The 19,658-nt window shown below is 51.0% G+C and overlaps 1 protein-coding gene across 5 annotated transcripts in view; it reads right to left on the bottom strand.

Annotated features, from left to right (window-relative positions):
- Nucleotides 1-5,463: 5,463 nt before the first annotated feature.
- The window catches only part of Tom1l2 (target of myb1 like 2 membrane trafficking protein), a 122,169-nt gene continuing 107,974 nt past the window's right edge, over nt 5,464-19,658 (bottom strand). The window contains exons 13-16 of one of the 5 annotated variants that reach the window (XM_034507378.2): nt 18,022-18,084; nt 11,805-11,864; nt 9,875-9,911; nt 5,464-8,997 (exon numbers count right to left, since the gene is read on the bottom strand). In XM_034507378.2, coding sequence (XP_034363269.1) covers nt 8,849-8,997; nt 9,875-9,911; nt 11,805-11,864; nt 18,022-18,084 — 309 coding nt within the window. In that variant the 3' untranslated portion in view covers nt 5,464-8,848. Of the gene's footprint in view, nt 8,998-9,874; nt 9,912-11,804; nt 11,865-18,021; nt 18,085-19,011; nt 19,244-19,658 lie in introns of those variants that run through there. The other 4 variants (XM_076936718.1, XM_034507379.2, XM_034507380.2 and 1 more) reach the window with 4 other exon arrangements.

Genomic DNA, 19,658 nt, shown 5'->3' with positions numbered 1-19,658 from the left:
ATAGGTTCTTCCGGGAGCATTGAAATAGACCATTCCGATCCAGAGGGATTGCAAGTGGGGAGGCAACAGCAGAACCCAGGAGTCAACCAGGGAGGGTCAGGGCCCCAGGCCTCCCGAGGGATTCCTTGCTCAGACTGCAGATACACAGGCTGGGGGCTGCTCTCACCAACCAATAGAGTTAGATGTTTTTAGGGTAAGGAGGGAGTGTGTGCCTGGGCTTCACCTGGACGCATTTTTTTCCTTCCTCAGAGCAGCTGCTAGAAAATTACATAGAATAGGGTGCACAGGGGTTGCGGGGGCTGTAAATCACACATGGAACCCTTGCTTTGCGATCAACCTGCCATGTTCCACTGTCAGAAGACACCCAGTTTCCTGGAAACTCAAACAACCTGTCCCAGCCAGAAGGGTGAGGGTCTCCAGTGGTCGGCCGAACCAGCACCTCACCTGCGTGTGTAGTGTGTAGCCAAGGTCACTGGTGTTCCCCCACCCACCCACCCCCACCTCCCCACCCCCACCCCCCACCCCCCCACCCCCGGTCAAGTTATTAGAACTGTCTCTGCAGAAAAGGGCAAGGTGTTTGGAGTCACCACAGCAGATCTGCCTCGTTCCGGAACCGAATAAAGCCTATACATCCACAAATACACATCTCATTGCTGCAGGGCTACTGTCTCAAAAAGCCAGAAGGAAGGAAGGAAGAAAGGAAAAAAAAAAAAAAAAAAAAGAAAAAAGAAAAGAAAGGCAGGAAGAAAAGGAAAGAAAAGCCAAGCCCCTGTGGAGCAAAGCCCAAGGTGGGAGATCAGATCATCAACACAAATCTCTGTTTCACAGATTGGGTTTACTAGGGCAGCAGCCAAGGGGCAGCTTTCCCCGTGGGGAAAGCTTGGAAAACTTCAGAGGAAGTTGGTGATCTGTCTCAAACACCCCAGACCTCCAAGCAAAGCTCTCTGGACTGCCTTGCTGGGAGCTTTGGCGCTCAGCACACAAACTGGTCTGGGGAGCCTGGGAGAGGCGGGATCTCAGCCTGACCGATAGTTACCTGGGTCAGCAGGCTCAGCATTGTGCAGTCATGGGGCATGCTTGTGACATGCCGAATACTTTTTTTTTTTTTTTTATTAACTCATTCAATCCTCCCAAAAGCCTTAGGAAGACGTCTGCTCCCTTCCCATTCTACAGATGAGACAACTGAGGCTGGAGGCGAAGTGACCTGCCTAGGACTCCGCAGCGCTGCCCAAAGTTGTCTTGAATTGGGGACAGTCGCAGTGCGCAGTGTGGAGTGAGCAGCGCGGCGACCCCGACTCCTGGTGCCAGAGGACAGGCCCCGTTCACGGCGCCGCAGCCAATGGGTGCAGGGCCCAGAGTGGGGTGACGCGGCGTCAGCGTGCGCTTGCGGGACTCGAGCTCTGGTCACGTGCCCAGCGCCCGTTCGACCCGGGGCGGGGCGGTATGACCTGAGGATACGAGCTCTGTCTGGTGGGACTGCTCCACTGCAAGCATGGCTTCCAAAGTGCAGATTTCTGTGCCTGCTCCAGCTTCGATACCTGGGGGACCAGCATGCACCTCCCGGTTGGTCCCCACCTTTTAAGCACTGGAGATACTGAGCCTTGAGCAACAGGACCTCTCTGTTCAGCAGTGCCTTCAATGTTGGGAGTTCGGTGGTGCGTGGAATGGCAGGCGCTGGGTTGGAGGCTGCTGCCATTCTGCATTACCCCGTTATCTTTCTCGCCTGCAGGAACTAATCTTGGGCCGGCCTGGGCAGGGAGTAGAGAACCAGGCAGTGGAAATAGACTGCCAAGAGTCCAGAGCCACCTGGGAGGGCTTAGTCTCCTGATATCATTTTATACAGGGGACTGCTGACTTGAGAATGCTGGCCCTAGATGAAGGAAGGCTGGTCTCATTAGAGTCGACTTCTGGTGTGAGCTGTCCAGGAAGTGTCTAACACTCTCTGAGGCTTTGCATTCAGTCCACTGTGGTACCTGCTTGGCATTATCAGCAGTCTCTTGATGGATCTCCACACGAGGGTTGGGTGTGCCCACAGCCCGTGCACAGTGAGGGGTTCAGCTCACAAATGGGGAGGGGGAAATGCTGACTATTTGGGGTGGGGGAGCCAGCGGCACACTCTTGAGTCCCAGAGGAGAGCAAAGTACATCAATTGATGACATCACCTGCCACCAGTCAAGTCCAGCCTAAGGGAGTTACTGTTGAATTCCAGGTCCAAACCCAGGAGCAGCGTCTAATCTGAAGAAGCAGGTTTATTCAAGACCCACTATGAGGAGAAAAGATCAGAGTCTCCATCTCCCAGGTTTTTTGGAGGTGTAAAGAGCCCTTATAGAAAAATAGTATAGGATGAACAGAGGAGGGAAGCCCATGTGCTAAGTGGGGTTTTTTTTTTTCCAGGCCCTGTGTCTTCTGACACTCTGACCACTACAACTCACTTTGACCTCGTTGAGTAGATGTTCTGGGTCTGGCAGAGGGGCAGTGCCATCCTTCTCGCTATACTCCCAGCAATCAGAAGGATGAAGCAGGAGGTCTGTGTTTGACACGAGCCTGGCAGCTCCCATCTCTTACATTTCAACTGGTACTTCTCATTAGAGTTTTAGGCAAAAGGGAAGGGATTGCAGTATCTGCTCAGAGATTCAGGGAGGCCCTCAAAATGGAAGGGGAGGTGCACAGGAGACAAGCCAAACAATCTGCTGCAAGGACTGTGACAGGTTAAAATACAGAATGTTTCACCTGGATTTCAGGCCATACCACACTGACAACTAGCTGTCCTTTGAGCCAATGTGTGGGCTCCTTTTTCTGTCCTTATTTTCCCTGGGATCTTACCCCAACCCATTCCACTCAGAGACCTGACCTACTGAGATGCTCAGGACATGGTCCTAGAGACCTGAACATAGCCTTCCAGAGACCATGAAAGAACAAACTAATAGCTTCCTTGAATATCGCAGCACTTCCTGGGAATCGTGCCTATCTAAGGTCTCTGGTTCTGTTCCTGTCCAAGATCCAGAAGACATGTTTTCCTTGAAAAGTTTATTGATGGTGAAGCTCCTTTCACATCAGGAGCTTCAGTGAAGACTGCTGGGTGGGGCCATCATCAAGATGGGACTCCAGAAGAGGGAAGGCAGCAAAGCCTAGCAGGAAAAAAGAGCTAGAAGTTTGTGTCTGTCCATATGTATCCCAGGGGCTACACGCACCCATGCTGTAGACCTTGTGAAGGTTTTCTTCCTCTAACAGTCAGGCGTTTGAAAGTGAGTTCTTGGTATTTTGTGTAAACCACTGAAAAGAGGCCTGGAGCTGCTGGCAATGTCCAGTGTGTTATAGCAGAGCCAACCCTGAGGAAGCAGAGCCAAGACAAAGAACAAGCATCTAGCCTAATATATAGGTGGCACCTGTATACAGCTGCCCCCGAAACCCATTCCTCCTTCTGACTCATTAACCAATTTCTGCCACAGCCAACACCCTTTAAGTGAGGCTTTTGGGCCACAGACTCCATCCTGACAAAGAGGGCCTGGTACCAGTTTTCTCCAACATTTCTTGCATTTGTTTCCTCTCACAGAATCCCTACTTTACAGGAACATCTCTTAGTCTATTGGGAAACCACACTTTGGCAAGTGCCCACTAGGGGTTGCAAAGTCCCTCCTCTGAGAATTGTCAGCCAGATCATAGCTGCATGACCACCCTGCCCTCCCTCCTGGTCTGGCCAGCTTACCCTAGCAGTGCCAGAGCCTTCCTCCCTGCAGGCCACAAGAGTTCTCTAGCTCTCAGCAGAGGAGGGGCCTTGGTTCTGGGAACTGAACAAGGCTTCAAGTTCCCCAAGGGCAGGGGCTGAGTACTAGCCCGTAGGCATAAGAAACACTAAAGGGAAAGTGCACTTGGGCCTCTTGAGCCAGAGCAGACTCCGCCCACCTGCTCTTCACCGGGTTCTGGATTCTTTAATGCCCCATTGGCTAGCACAGAGCTAAGACACAGAATGCACTCAGCCCCTGCTGTTTGCTCAGCAGGATCTGGGTTGTGGCCATCCTCTGCTGCAAGGGTTCACTCCTCTTTTTCTCCTGTTTGAGGGCTTGCAATTCACTCCACCTGGTCAGAGTCTCAGCTCCTGAATCCTGGGGTGACAGTGGGCCTTAGGGTGTTGAGTGCAGACACCCCGGTCTGGGTTAGTGGTTGTTGGGACCCCTATCAGCCTGTGCCTCCTGAGCCCTTCATCTGCTGCTTATCCAGAAGACTGGAGTTTGGGTCTAAGCAACAGTTATGTTAATCTCTGTGTCCAAAAGCAAGTCTGTGGCTTTTCCCAGCCCCAACTTTTCTAGCATGGTGACTGGCTGCAGACGTTAGCCAGGGACACACAAGTTTGATACACTTACTACACTTGAGTTCCACCCTCAAATCCAAGAGGTGAAGGGTCTGGAGGGTTTCAAGACCTCAAGCTAAAGGAGACATAGGCATAGGCACCTGGATCCACCTACTCTTGTCTCTCCACTTGGTCCCTTTGCTCAGGGCTGACAGGCCAAATCCTAAGGGACACTACATCAGAATAGTGCATTGGGGCAGAACAGCACAGGAGCCCCACAGGAAGGAAGACGGGGGAGGGGCAGAGATGAATTGCTTTGTGGGGACAAGGAGCTTCTAAAATCGTGATGGTCACACAACCAACCCTCTAATTCCTGGTTGAAACCATCCAAATGTACATTTAAAGTTTGTACACTGTATCTGTGGTGTGAACTGTAGATTCTAAAGGACAAAACTTGGAAGAGGGGCCAACTCTCCAGGAGCCAAGGCTCGAGGACTTGGTGCTTGGCACGGCTTTGTAGAAGATTCTGAGGCGTTTCCAGCAGAAACCCAGGTGGAGGGGTTTGGGTTGCTCTGAGCCAGGATGAGTGACCTTGCCATATCAGAGTCAAAGGAAAACCCATCACACCCAGGCTATGGCTCTTAGGTTGCCAGAGTAAATGTACACCTGCCCCCTTCCCCAAAGTCTGCTGGTTTGCAGGAGTTTGCCTCAGGGAGCTAAGGAGAGCAGTCTGCAACTGCCCCCTCCATGAAGGCATGTGGTGCTGGGCTTCTGGCCCAGACTTTTAATCCCAGTACTTGGGAAACAGAGGCTGGAGGATCTCTGGGTTAGAGGCCAGCCTGGGCTACATAGTAGGACCCTATCTCAAAACGTGAAATAAAATTAAAAAGCAGGTGGGAGCTAGAGAGATGTCTCACTGATTAGAGAACACACATTTTTGCAGAGAGCTGGGGTTAGGTTCTCAGGGCCCACACAGAGGCTTATAACCACCTTCCAACTCAGCTCCAGGGAACCCAGCACCTTCTCCTAGCCTCTGTGGGCACCTGCATTAGTAAGTGTATATACCTACACTCAGACAACACACATAAACACAAAAAAATTTTTTTAAAGGAGTCAGGTGGGCTAACTTCCGGGCCCTTTGAATGGCCAGGCCAATCAGACATCACACAGGAAGGGCTGGTTCAACTATTTATTGTAGAGTACTTTACATGCAAGAACACAAATTAGAGACAGTGTTTGGAAGTAGAGCCAGTGGGGTGGGGGGACACACTAGCTGTCACTCTGAGCCACCCTCCAGTACCAGCTCTACCCACAGAACATAGGACAGGGACAAGAATCCGACTTATGAGACAACAGGTAACAAACTCAATACCATCTTTTCAGCAGCTCCAAAGATCCTCAGATCCTCACAAAGGAAGTGCAAACTTTAGGAAGAAATTCCACCCCAGCTCTCCCAGAGTCTGAGGGTGTGTGACAGGAGCAGTTAGGACATAGGGTGACAGTTGTTCTTAGGAGCCAGGGGAAGCCTATCTTAGACCCCATGAACAGGGAGGGCTGGGGATGGGCACTGGGCTACGTAGGTTCCAGAGGGCCACAAAGGGAAGCTCTCCAAGTGGAGACATATTCCCCCTATGGCCTCCTGTGTAGCTGAGCACACAGGGAGACCCCAGGCATCCCAACAGCAGACCACAGGAGGCTGCAGACCGGCCAGGCAGGAAACAAGGCCCTTATTCTGCCCTCCCTGCCACCTAGGGCTGACCTGGCCCCCAGAGTGAGAGCCCATCAGTCAGAGGACAGTAGCAGGGAAGCTTTGTGGGAGAACTAAGGAGCTCACTGCCCCTGGGCCACTAGGGCCCAGCCACCACTTTCCCGACTGAGCAATGCTGTGGCAGACAGCATGGGCCAGGTGGGGAGGACACAGGTAATGAGCCAAGTCACAGTCACTCACACTGAGGGACTGAGAGAGTAAATGGAAGCTAGACCTGGCCACAGCTACCAAGAAGCTCTTTTGGCTCCAAACCCCCAAGACCATGTACAGATAAACGAGTTGGTGACTCTCAGCCCAACCCCAGCCTGCCTTCTTGGTACCTGGGCAGAGGTCACTCTAGGGCACCTGGTGACTTTCCTTCACTGCTGCCTGACGGCCAAAAAGGTAGGAAGAAGCAGTCTTCACACTTCAGCACACAATGAACAAGAAAAGGTTAAATACATCCTCAAGAAAATATTTTGACAAAATAAATATTTTAACCTATAATCAGGTGTAATTAGTGCTTCTGAGGAGCCCCGGCAATCATTTAGTGTAATTAAGTACACACTCTATCTGTGATTTCTAACACTTGTAGATGCTGCTGGCTTAAGAGGGCCCAGCTTCTAAGGACTTTGCCCACAGATGGTAGGGAACAGGTAGGAAAGAGTCCTCAGGACAGGACAATTCACAAGAGTTAAGCCCCTTCAGACCCCCTCCCCAGGCCCCCAGGCCCAATCTTGCTTCTGGTAGAGGCCTTAGGCACATGTCACTTCAGCCCACAAGTAAGGCAGACTACCTCCAGACACAATGTGAAGAACACAAACCAAACCATCAGCTGGGCTGCTCCCAGCCAGAAAAGTAGCCTCTTGATGGCTGGTGGGAGTCCTTGAGTACCTGCTGTTCCCACAGCAGATTAGCTTCAGCAAGACCCAGCAGCTGCAGTCAGGAGGTCAGGGGACAGCTCTGGACACTGGTACTAGAAACAGCCTTGTTGGGAACCCCCAGGGTGGGCCCCCACATCAGTCTCTCTCCCTGATGGAAGGCTATCTTCCTTTCTATATGATCCATAAACAGGGGCAGCCTCTTAATTCAGAGGCGCTAGCATGATTGCTACTGCCCACATGGCTAACTCTTGTAGGCTGTGTGCAGCTGACCCTCGCAGACAACCCTTCTAGAACTGTGCCAAAGGCCAAGCTTCCAGGCACACTGGGCTCCCCAGCCTCCTCTGCTGTGACAAGCCTTCAGAGGCCTTAGCAGCCAAGCTAGCCTTTGAGGCCTCTGCCCTTGAGAAACACTGAGAGAGAAGCTCTGGTTGGCCAAGGGTCCTGAATGGAGGGTGGAGGTGAGCCAGGTGCTCAGAGAGGTCTGGCCACTTAGCAGGTCAGCTGAGCTCCCTACAGGAGGGGCTTCCCGGATGCCTTTTGCAAGCCAGAATGACATCCTCCATAGGTCCTGCCAGATGAGGCCTCGCCAGACCTTCCAGAGACTGCTGAAGGAGAGGTGCTGGGTTGGGCCTGGCGAAGGCCATTTTTGTTTTCAGCCAGGGCTGCAGCCCCTTCCTCAGAGCTGCACAGAACGCTGATGCACACTGATCTGACTGCAGGTGCAGCCCAGTTCCCTCTCCCTACTGGGGTGGGAGCTCTGACGGCAACAGGTAAAGCACTGGGCCCTCCTAACAGTGGGTGAGGAAGTGTGGTGACCTGCATAGTATGTAGTAACAGCTGAGCAGCAATTTCCTTTTTCTAGGCAGCAGCAGCTAGACCAAGATCCACATGGCACTGAGTCATTTGCTCAGAGCCAGGAAATAAACCAGCAAGGACACTGGACGGGAGCAGGTGTCACCAACTCTCATTTGCTCAGGCAGAGCTGTTATCAAGCTTCAGAATGAAACTGTTGGCTGGGGAATATGTGAGGTGGGGACAGCCATGAAGGCTGACATCATGTCAGGGAGAGGAGAGGAGTGAAGTGGAGTATAGCTCCGGGTCATCTGGAACCTCCAGGCACAGCACACAGCTACCTTCTGCTGGGCCTAGAGATAGCTTGTGGAGACAGCTGAAGGCAAAGTCTAGTCATGGATGCATTAAAGTCATGTTGCTTTAGCAAATGACCCTTTGTAGATACCAGGGCCAGGTATGAGTGTAAGTGTGCATGTCGGGCCTGGAGTAAGCTGTCTACTACCTGCAGGGCACATGCTGGCCTCATTGCTGCTATCACATCAAGTGCCACAGGTCCCTGTCTTGGTCCCAGGCCTGGCAACTGACTGATGATGGAGAAAGGGATGTGAGGGACCTTCAATGTAGTAACCCACAGAGTCCACTCAAGTACACACACTAAGTGCCATACAGGTACCACACGGTCTGAGGAGGGAAACCAAGCCTGTAGTTACAAACGCTTGAGCCCTGCATTCCAGAGTCCTTGACAGAAGAAGGGGGGTCCAGTGGAGCAGAGTGTCACCTGAAGGAAGCCATGGAGCTAGGCAGAAGCAGGAAGGGAAGATGAGGGGTCAGTTCAGGAGTTCTGTCCAGAAAGTGTCAAGGGGCTACCCTGCCCGGCGCTGCGCCACTGGTTCTTCCTGGGAAGACCGAAGGCCACGGGAGCCCTCAGGGAGACAGAGGGCAGGACCTCTGGTCAGTGCTGCTGTTGCCACCCAGGGAGAAGATGGCAAAGCTGGTCCTGACCAGGGTGGCCTGGGTGCAAACACAGTGGCATTTCCATGGAGATACAGGTATGCAGGCTGGGGGAGTGGCCAGTGCCCAGTGTCCACTGGGAGAGTCAGAAGTGACCTGCCAGGGAGAGGCAAATCACAGGACAGATCACAGGGCAAAGAGCGCATCCTCAGACCGCTCTGGCTTCTTCCGGTTTGAAGTGTTTGAGGCTGGTGCAGGGGCCTCTGTTGGGGGTGAGGGCAGGTCTGGAACGGTTTCTGCAGCTTTGGCTCTTTCTTCCAGGAACTTATCGAACTCTGCAATACAAACCAAACTGAGGACCGGGCTTGCTGGGGGTCACTTAGCTGGAGCCCCATACCTGGTCTCCAGCTCCAGCCAGTACAACACTGGCTTGGCTGCCCTCTGGCAGGAAGTATATATGTACAGGAGTGGGGATGAAAGGGATGCTGGCAGGAGAGCAACCAGTTGGAACGTATGTTATTCTGGGCTATCCCAGTCTGGGGACCAGCCTAAGGGAAATCACCTATTCCTGACTCTGCACATAGAACAGCAGAATGCTGGATTAGGGGTAAGTGAGGGGAGGACCCTATATATTGCTGTGGGCCCCCAATGATGAGAAAAGGGTCCAGCAGCCCTTAGTCCCTTCATAGAAAGGCTCTAGAAAAAAGTATGTGTAGCATACCTGCCCTTGCCCCTGCCCCTTCAGGATCCCAGAGCTCTATCTCCCAGATCAGCACAGGGCGGGGCTGAGAAAATGGAGCAGCACCTGCTTAGACACCACAGGCCCACCCTCACTGACCCAAGGAAGAAGCTGGAGCAAGGCTGCAGCAGGCAGCCACTTAGCACAATGGCAGGTCCTTAGACTGGTCTTTGCCACGGGGTCTGGAAGAATCCAGGGGAGAGGAAGCAAGGGATGAGGCACAGAAGGTGAGATGGAGAGGAGGTCAGGTCAGAACGGGAAGAGGGCAGGAGCCTTGGTGGAGAACCAGGCCCGTGCTCCCACCTAACCATCAGCTGAGGCCCAGGTGCCCAAGAGGCCCTGCACTGTGTGTCTGGGGCAATTTAGTCCCCATGAAGACTGGACTCAGGCCCAGCGTCACACGGCTCGTGCAGTTGTCCTGAGAGTCAGGAATGAGGGCACAGGAGGACTGTAAGACCGCTGGTCAGGCCTACCTTCACTTGTGACACCCTCTTCCAGGTCGTCGCCCTTCTGTGGATGGAGCAGAGAATGGCATTAGGGCTCATCCCTGCCCTGCCCACCCCACCACCCATGCCCACCGCATGGCTACCCAAGTGAAGGGCTACTTTTCCTGCTTCCTGATTTCTTTTCTTCCTATTAGAGAGGGGAAGAGTAATCTTGGGGGAAAAAAGGGTTTTTTTTGTTGTTGTTGTTTTGTTTTGTTTTGCTTTTTTGTTTGTTTGTTTTGTCTTAAATCAAAACAACAAAAAAGATTCTAGATTTTGATCTCCTAAAAGGACAAAAAAGAAAAATACAAAATTGGTGCAGGCTGGTCCCTACCTGGCCAGAAGGGTGAACCCCACCCATCAACACCAGGTTCTGAGGAGAGATGCCATGGTAACATGAGGTTGAGGCACACCAGTGCTGCCAGCACAGGATTCTGGAAGAATGCTATCCACACTAACACCTAGGAGCTGCTTGGGGCCTGCATGGCCTATGCTTGACTCCAGCAGTGAAAGCCAGAGCAGCTGCCACCTAAACACACACACACACACACACACACACACACACACACACACACGGCCTCTAAGGAGCTGGGCCAGCCTTCCCCTGGACTGAAGCTCCTTTTCCTGCTGTCTAAAGAGACCATGGAGGCTGTGCACCCCACACATGTAAGTGGGTCACACGTGAACACCATGGAGGCTGTGCATCCCACACACTTAAGTGGATCACATGTGAACAGAGAGAAACTTATACACAGGCCTCACCAGCAGGGCTGAGCTACATGGTTTCTCCTGATATATCACTGCCTTGCTGAGAGCATTCCTAACAAATCTTTTCTGAATCTTGTCTCTTTAGGATCTATGGCGCCCAGGTTGGCTTTGAACTCACCAAGTAACTAAAGTTGGATTTACAGTTGTAATCTTCCTGCCTTCATTTCCCACATGGAAAAATGGGCTTATATATGTATGACACTATGTCTAGTCTGGGAGAGGGCCTGAGACTTTCTGTTCCTGCCTCAGTGAGGGACATATTTCTTTCTAGGCACTCCTGGATTTCAGGGGAACTTTCAACCTTCCCTGACACCCAGGGCTGTATCTTTAGAAGGCCTGGCCTCCTGGGGAAGAGGCAGTGTTTGCCCCTGACTGGAGAATGCTGTGAAAGTTGCCACAAGAAGCCTGTAGCCACCACTGAATCCCCTCCATCCCAGCTGTGAGTGAAAGGCTCTGAAAGGATCAGGGAGTTGACGTGAGGCCATCTTCAGACACCATCTTCTCTCCATCCCAGAAGACGGGAGAGACGCTCATTTTGGGGGGAGCTTGTAAACAAGTGTGAGAAGATGGTGGGAACGGGGATGGTGGTGAGCATAAAACCAAGCACCTAACCTGCTTGTCAGGGGAAAAAGAAAAAAAGAAAAAAATGGGGGCTGGGAGGCAGCACCTGCCCCCCTCGCATGCACAACACAATGACTTGACTCCCCAACTGAGGGGAAGAAGGGGAAGGAAACAATAACCAAAACACAAAAATACCCTCCTCCCTCAAAACAAAAAGCAGCATGAAACAAAAAACAGCCAAGCAGAAGAGCCACTCAAACACACACCTCCGCCATGTAAGAGAAACTGCAGAGGATTCAGTGTGTGTTCCAAGTGGTTAGAGCTGGGCTCTCCAGTGTCCACAAGTGTAAGACACTGAAGGGACCTGCCCGCATCTGTATGGAGCTGTGTGGCTGAGAGGCTGTGCCCAGAGCCGGCACCACCAGATCCACTTGTTGGAAAGGAAGGTGAGCTTTGTGAGCGTCCCTGGCCTCCCTCCTCCAACCCACCATTGTGGAGGTGGAGCCCCTGCCACAGCCCCAAGGCCTGTCCTCAGAAGAACACCTGCCTTGCCACAACCCACACACCAAATGTAGAAGTCAAGTCTCACCAGGTCTGTCCTGAGCCACACCTCAATGTCGTCCATGACAGAGGGCTGCGCAACGGGAATCTATGAAGGCGGAGGCGGCAAGCGGCGGGGGTCAGGCAGCCCCCACACAGCCAGGCAAAAGAAGACAGAACACCAGAACAAAGTAAATCGTCAAAAGTAACCCCCAAACAAAACCAAAATGTACACAGAGCAAAACAACTACACGGCAGCACAGGCAGCACAGGCAGCTGTGTGTGAAATGGCAGGCGAGGAGAGCAATGAGGTGGTAAATTAGAAGCAGGGGTTGGTGGCGGGGAAGTACGTGTTCTTGATATGGATAACTTTTTGCTTATGCAAGTTTGCCTTTTCAGGCCAGGGCTGCAAACACCTAATCTCAGAAAGGACTAGTCATGTAGCAGCCATGACAGGAGAATCAGCTGTCCTCTCAGTAAAGACTACCCCAGGCTTTGGGGCTTGAGGAGAACAGAGGGGAACTAGGGTAGCAACATGCCTAGGCAGGGGGCACGGTTCTCAGGAGGGCTGGGCAGCCCAGCCCTGGGGCTCTGTCTGCTCCATAAGGTGGCTTTGTGAGTGGGAGAAGAAGCCAGAGGCATGTGCTCCCTTGGCTGGGAGTGCCCTGCTTCCATAAAGCGGGCTCGCTCTGCCTCTAAGGGGAACACTGCTAAAAACGAAGGCTTTGATGACAAAAAAGAGCAGAGAGCTTTAGTCTTCTTTCTCTCCTTTGAGGAAAAAATACCACTCAGTAGCCTCAAACGCCTCCTTTAGTCTGCCTTTTCTCCTGTCTAAGCTTCAGTGGTTAAGAAAAGTAGTCCACTGTGAGCTCTGAGCAGAATGCCCAGGGTGTGGCAAGATTCCCCTCAAACCTGGGTATGGGAGGTGTCATGGTTGGCCTGAGCAGAGATTCTGAGAAACATATGCAGCTGAAATGATTTAAGTTGCTATCAGATATGATGGGATAAGAAGTGAAAGGCCTTTTAGACCTTTAGAGCCATGCTAAAAAAGGCTGGCTCCCCACCTAGACAATGAGGTGATGGCCTTTAGTCAGGGCAACCTGCCTCTTTACTTTCCCTGGGACTGAGAGGTGCCTCACCTGGGAGCCTTGCTTATTATTAGCTCAGTATTTCTAGAAGGAAAAAAAAAAAAAAAGATGGCGCTGTGTCCATAGCCGGCTACATTCTAATGTCAAAATCTAGGGTAGAAGTAAACTTGAAATAGGCAATAAGAAGACTCAGTATAAATGATTTTTAAGGACAACAGAAATAATCCCAAACTCCACTTGAAAAGGAAGAGAACAAAGAACTCATATTGACAGCTCCTGCTTTGCAGGTTAAAGGTGTGGCCCCTGCACATGCTGGGCAGAGGCCTGCAGCACCCCTCTCAGCAAGTGGGTGGCCTGGCTCTGAGAACATGCTCTGTGCCCAAGCTTCACCCTGCCGTGGGCAAGCACAAGCATTTTCAGAATGGGTCACTAATCACTAGACAGAGTCTCTCTGTGCTGCCATTTTAAGCCACAGACACTTCAAACTGTTGAACTGGAGCTCCCACACTGTGACACGAGTCCTAGTGACAAAGCAGATGATTACTTGGGGTGAGAACAAGGATACTCAGTAGCTGTGTCTGTGTGCTCATGGCGGATGCCTGCCTTCACCATCAGAGAACATCAGGACACAGTGGGTGCAATCTGCTAGCTCACGACTGCAGGGGTGGGTGGGGGAGAGGGGCTTTCTACCTTGACACACTCCTGGAACAGGATGTGCAATCACAGTGTCTGACTTGCAGAGGACATGTGCCAGGCCTAGTCCGCAGCTCAGACAGTAAATAATTTCTCCAACAAGACATGCCAGCCATGGCAGCTGCCAGAGTATATGTGGGCCCTTTTTGCCTTATCCATCTCAGTCCACCTAGAAGAAACTGAGATGTCATATCTGTGAGCTTTCTTTGGTGTTGGGGCAGAATATAGAATCTCCTGCAGGAGGGCTGGGCATTTTCACTGTGTTGCTAGTTCTAAAGGGTCACAGGCCTAAAACCTTCAGGTTTTTCTTGTAATTTTTTTTTATTGTTAAAAAGTAAAGAGGTAGGGCTGGAGAAGTGGCTCAGTGGTTAAGAGCACTAACTGCTCTTCCAGAGGTCCTGAGTTCAATTCCCAGCATCCACATGGTGGCTCACAACCATCTGTAATGGAGTCTGATGTACTGTTTTGGTGTGTCTGAAGACAGCGACAGAGTACTCATGTATATAAAATAAATAAACAAATCTTTAAAAAAAAAAAAAAAAAAAAAAAAAAGTAGAGAGGCTAGGCTGAGCCTGGTGGTTGGTGCAGACCTTTGATCCCAGAGCTTGGGAGGCAGAGGCAGGTAGATCTTTTGTGAGTTCAAGGTCAGTCTGGTCTACATAGTGAGTTCCAGGATAGCCAGCACCCTGCCTCAAAAACAAAACAAAAAAACCAACAAAAAAAAGAAAAGAAAAAAATAAAAAGTAGAGAGTTAGGGAGTAATTCCTAAGTAGGGTACTTGCCCACCATACATGAAGCTTTGGGTTAATTAACATCATATAAGCCAGCAAAGAGCCTTGACAGCACAGCGGGAGGACACTGCAGCTGGGCTCCATCTGGGCCACAGTGCCCAGCTGCAGGCTGGGGGCAAGTCATTGCTCTTTGAGCCATTTCTTCAATATGGAGAGCCAGCCTCTGCTGTTTTAGAAGCCTCGGCCGTGTGGGTGGAGGTGGAGGAGTTGGCCTGAGCCCTTCAACAAGGCTTGGCCTCCATTCCTCATCTGTGAACCGGGTGACGGCAATGTGGTATTTTGAGTCTAACACTCCTGAGTCAGGATCCCTCATCTTCCAGGTTTGTGTTTCTGTGTTCTAATGTAGAAACTCAAGGGCATCTGGTCACTGGAACCGAGTGTCTTGGGCCTCAGGATACATTCTGAGGAGGTGGGTGCTGCTTATCAGCTAGGCTAACAGAAGGCAAGGGGCTGATACAGGAGCAGAGCTATGGACCTGCTCTGGGAAGCAGGCAGAGTATCCCTCTCACCACATAGGTACACCCAGACCCAAACTCAACATGTACACTCACTGGAAAATATAGCCTGTGGAGGCCCAGAACAAGGAAGAAACACCTCCCCACAACTCTCCCTGGCTGATAGAGGGAAGGGAGCATGGTGGAGTCTTAGTGTGCCCTGCTCTGTGGCTTTGAACAAGTCACTGGGCCCTTAGCACTGTGTCCTTCACATGAGGGGCTCATCCCGCAGATTTCTAGGAAGCTGTGGTTTTCACACACCATGGTTTTAGCATCTTCTTGGACGCTGGTCCAAGCTGCACGCTGTTAGAGGAGGTTGAAGAGTGATGAGGGAGATGGACAGGAGGAGGTGAAGAGAAAGGACTCCACCCAGAATACCCTCCCAGAGACCAAGGCCAAATGCTGGCCCAAGTGAACATGGCAGCCAGTCACATGGTAACAACACCCAGCCCATCTATGAAGTCCAAAGAGATTCAGGCATCTCTGATGGCAGGGTGACAGGTTAGGTTCTGGGTGGTGGACAGAAGTCAGGAGCTTCAGGCAGGGCCACTCCACCTTAGAAACAGAGGAGGGGAGGTGCTGCCACTGGATCCAGCTGTTTTTGGTTTTCTTCTTCTTCTTCTTCTTCTTCTTCTTCTTCTTCTTCTTCTTCTTCTTCTTCTTCTTCTTCTTCTTCTTCTTCTTCTTCTTCTTCTTCTTCTTCTTTTGGTTTTTGTTGTTGGTGGTGGTTGGTTGGTTTTGGTTTTTCCTTTGGTTTGCTAAGTCTGAGTGTCTGCCAGGTTATAGAGTGGAGATAACTAGTGTTAGCCTATCACAGCAATAGGTTTTCATTACTGTTTTTTTAATTGTGTGTGTGTGTCTGTGTGTGTGTGTCTGTCTGTCTGTCTGTGTGGTGGTATGTTCATGTAAGTGCATGTGCTCATGGATGACAAAAGAGGGCATCAGGTTCTCTGGAGCTGTGGGTATAGCCATCGTGAGTGGCCCAATGTGGATTCTGGGAGCTGAACTTAGCTTCTCTACGGGAGCAGTATGCGCTTTTAACTGTTGAGCCATCTCTCCAGCCCCCCTTTTTAGAACCCACTGTTGTTCTTCCTTGCCCTGACCCTTTGGTATTGGGGAGTGACACAGGACCATGAGCAAGTGTGAGGGAATAGTCTATTACTTCTGTTCTTGCTTTTACATGATTATTATTGTCGTCATGGTGTCTTCTACTTGTGTGAGTGTGTATATGACTAGGTCCCATTATTCAGCTTAGACTGGTGTCTGTGTAGCCCAGGCTGGCTCATCCCATGAGCCTCCTGTCTCAGACTGCCCAGTGCTGAAACCGGAGCATGCTTTTCCATACCAGCTTTCATGATCTGAATTTCCCTGCTTATATCCTGGAAGTGGGAGATGGTCCTATGTGATCACCAGCCAGAAGTAGCAGAAAAGATCCAAAGGCTAGGAAGGGAGGAGAGGACAGGCCGCTGACCCTGGGCTCAAGCCAGATCTTGCCTACATTCACCTGCCAACGCACTTGGTGTAGTAACCTAACTGTGCAAGCTGCCCCTCATACCTGAAGTTCCAGGAGAGGACAAAACTCTTCCACGGTTGTTCCCAGCTCCAAGCATAAAAGGACACCCACCTGCCCAATGGTGCAAGTCTGTACTAGGAGCCACCTCTAGAGGAGCCATGAAACGCTGTGACACTCCACTCCAACCCAAAGGGACGCATGTGCTCTAAAGCTCCTGGTCTCACTCAGCACTACAGTTTCCATATGAAGAATTTGTACTCGAGAGGTTTGGAAAGGTAGGATTTCTATACTACAGAAAATAAGGCAAAGCAGTTAACACACATTGTTTTAACAGGGGAAAAAAACTGTAGGCAGGAAGGTGAGACACTAAGTTAGCTGTTAGTTGGGCTTGTTTCTCAGAAGTTGAAAACTGGGCTCTATACGGGAAAGGAACAGTAGAGACAGCTTGTGTGGACAAAGACAGGCACCATCACCAGCTGCCCAGGTCACATCAGGTATTTTGCAGGGCAGTATCCTTTTTTGCAGGGCTAACAGGCACAAGGGCACATAGCTAGGTCTTCTCAATTTGGATAATTGAGATCCGGTTTTAAGAAGCCTGCTCTAAGGCCAGGTCCCAGCCTGACCTTGCAGAAGAAAATGAAGGGCCCACTCTTGCAGGGGCAGCCCTTCAATCGAAGAGACAACTGCTTTCTTACTCTGGGTGAGTGTGTGCTGCTGAGGGAGCTGGAGAGCTCGGCACCACTGAACTAGTCTGCAGACCCTGTCTGTATCCATGGCCTAATCCTTTCTTAAGTAGGTGGCCCTTGGGCTGCAAGCAGCCTGCCACTTATAAGTCCTACATGGACACCCACCCACCTGGGTCCCTCCTGGCCTGATACCAAGGCCTAGATCTATATCTGACTTACCACATTTGTCTGGCAGGCAGAGGTCCACATGCTTAGTTCTTTGCATCCTCACCTGTGCCACCCCTAGCACACGCACCTAGAGATTTGACTCTGTACTTGGGGGTGAAGTGGTCAACCTGAGGCAAACAGCCTGGGATCCAGCTCAGGACCGTCTGCATGGATAAGGTGGGAACGACCCTCCCAAGCCTCTGTCACAAAAGCTCTCCATGAGAGTGGCTGCCATGTGATGTAAGCTCTTGTGGCTTTACCCTCTTTTCCCTCTCTTACTATCGTCTGTACATTTATGCAAGAGACCTCCAGGCCGAATGTGAAACTCTTATCATACCACAGAAGCCCACCAAGCCTACGCTTGCCAAATCTCCAGCCACAGGGCAAGAGGAAGCTTCTCTGACGGGCCATATGCTGGAGTCCTCTTATAATGGCCCCTCCCATTGGGCACAAGCCATGATTACTTGTGCTCATCCTGGAAAAACGAATACTGCCGAGAACTCCAGAGTCTGCTGGAGAAGGGAAAGGCTCCCTTCAAAGCTGCAAACACCCTAGCCCACAAAGACCCAGGGGCGTAGGTTCAGTAGAATGCCAGGGAAGGCTTTTCGGAGCTGGAAGTCTGGGGCCTTATGAAGATTCCACTTAGACACAGGGGAATTTGGCACCCAGAACAAGGGAGGGCTCTGTGTTCTGTCTAGTCACAAGGACTGGGCAGGTGGCAAGAGGAAGGTGCCGACTGTTGCACAGTGAGGGGCTGGGGCGGGCAGCGAGCTGACTCGGCTCTGGCTCCTCACCATTCCTTGGGTCATGAGCCAGCTGTCTATGGGCTGCAGGTCAGAGTCCCCACCTCTCCCTCTCTGTTGGGCCAAGGACAGAAAAGTCCCAAAAAGAAAAGTCATACCACATATTGTTAAAGAGAAAAGGCATTGTTCAGATTTGATCCTCTGTCATACAGGAAATGTGATCTGATGCTTCCCACCCCTGCCCTAGCACACACCCTGCCTATATGCCTGAAAAAGAGAAGGAAAAGTCAATCACCCCTAGGCCGGATAACAAAATGTCCATGCTGACTGCTCTCCAACACCTGGAGGCTTCCCAACAGCCTGAGAGGTCGGGTCTCCAGGCCTGATTTCTCTTGATAGGGATACCAGAGTGGACAGATTAACTCTCTCTTTTCTTTCTTCTCTTTTCTTTTTTCTACCCTAGGTTGATCTGGCATTCCCAATCCCCCTGTCTCAGTCCTCTGGAATTATGGTTGTTGCTACTATGCCTGGCTAAAGGGGTCAACTTTCAGAGAACTAGCCTTTTCTAACTCTGCTTTTTTCTTTTCTCCATCCTAGTGGCCCGAGTATTTTTTTCTTAAATTCTTGACTTGAATGCTGAATGCAGCATGTTCTCCCTTGCTTTCTTATGTTTATGTGTTTGTTTGTGGTGGTGCTGCTGATCCCAGAACATGGAACACACTAGCTAAGTGAGCTCCTGCATTAAAAAACAAAACAAAACATTCATGAGCTGGAGAGATGGCTCAGTGGTTAAGAGCACTGACTGCTCTTCCAGAGGTCCCGAGTTCAATTCCCAACAACCACATGGTGGCTCACAACCATCTGTCATAGGATCTGATGCCCTCTTCTGGTGTGTCTGAAGACAGCTACAGTGTACTCATATATATAAAATAAATAAATAATTCTTTTAAAAAAACTTATTCATTTTGTATGTACACATGTACATGCATATATGGGCATGTGTGCCACTCTGTGGGTAGAGGTCAGAGGGTAACTTGTAGGAGTCAGTTGCCTCTTTCCACCTTGTGGTTCTGAAGATATAAGTCAAGCATAAGGCTGGCAATAAGTGCCTTTACCTGCTGAGTCATCTCCCAGTCCTCTCCTGCTTCTTTAAATGGTCTAACTAGAGGTGGGCTCTTACTTGCAGAGTAAGTAGGTTGTGGCTATACAACCATCTCTTTTTTGCTTTGTTCTCGATGCCAGGGCAGCATGGCCTAGGAAGGATCAGGACAGCCTGCAGATGTGTTCACACATAAATACACACATGACCATCTCATGTTCTGTCAGTCTTTCTTGCTGAGGCCAGTCCTTGCCCCAGTAACAACAGGAACAGCAATCTGCCTATTATCATTGGTAAATCTGCTGAAATCAGCAAGACCTTTGCAAACAGGGAGCCAGGCCAAGCCACGCATTCAAAGGGTGATGGGTGAGAAACAGACCACGTCTCCTGGACTTGGATCTGGGCCTGGGCACTGATAATGGCCTGGGTCAGAGCAGGACATGCGCTAGCATGGTGGGTGGAGAGCAAAGAGCCTTCTGGAGGACTAGGCTGCTCCAGATTGACGTGAGCCAGGAGGAGGGGTCATCCTCATCTTTACTAGGCAGTATACTGAGGCCCCTGGCCTGTCTCTCTAATTCTCCATCTGGGT

The sequence above is a fragment of the Arvicanthis niloticus genome, chromosome 6, assembly GCF_011762505.2.
Source record: "Arvicanthis niloticus isolate mArvNil1 chromosome 6, mArvNil1.pat.X, whole genome shotgun sequence".
Taxonomy (NCBI): Eukaryota; Metazoa; Chordata; class Mammalia; order Rodentia; family Muridae; genus Arvicanthis; species Arvicanthis niloticus.
The sequence above is the reverse complement of the archived record's forward strand: the minus strand, read 5'-3'. Positions and strand labels throughout refer to the sequence as shown.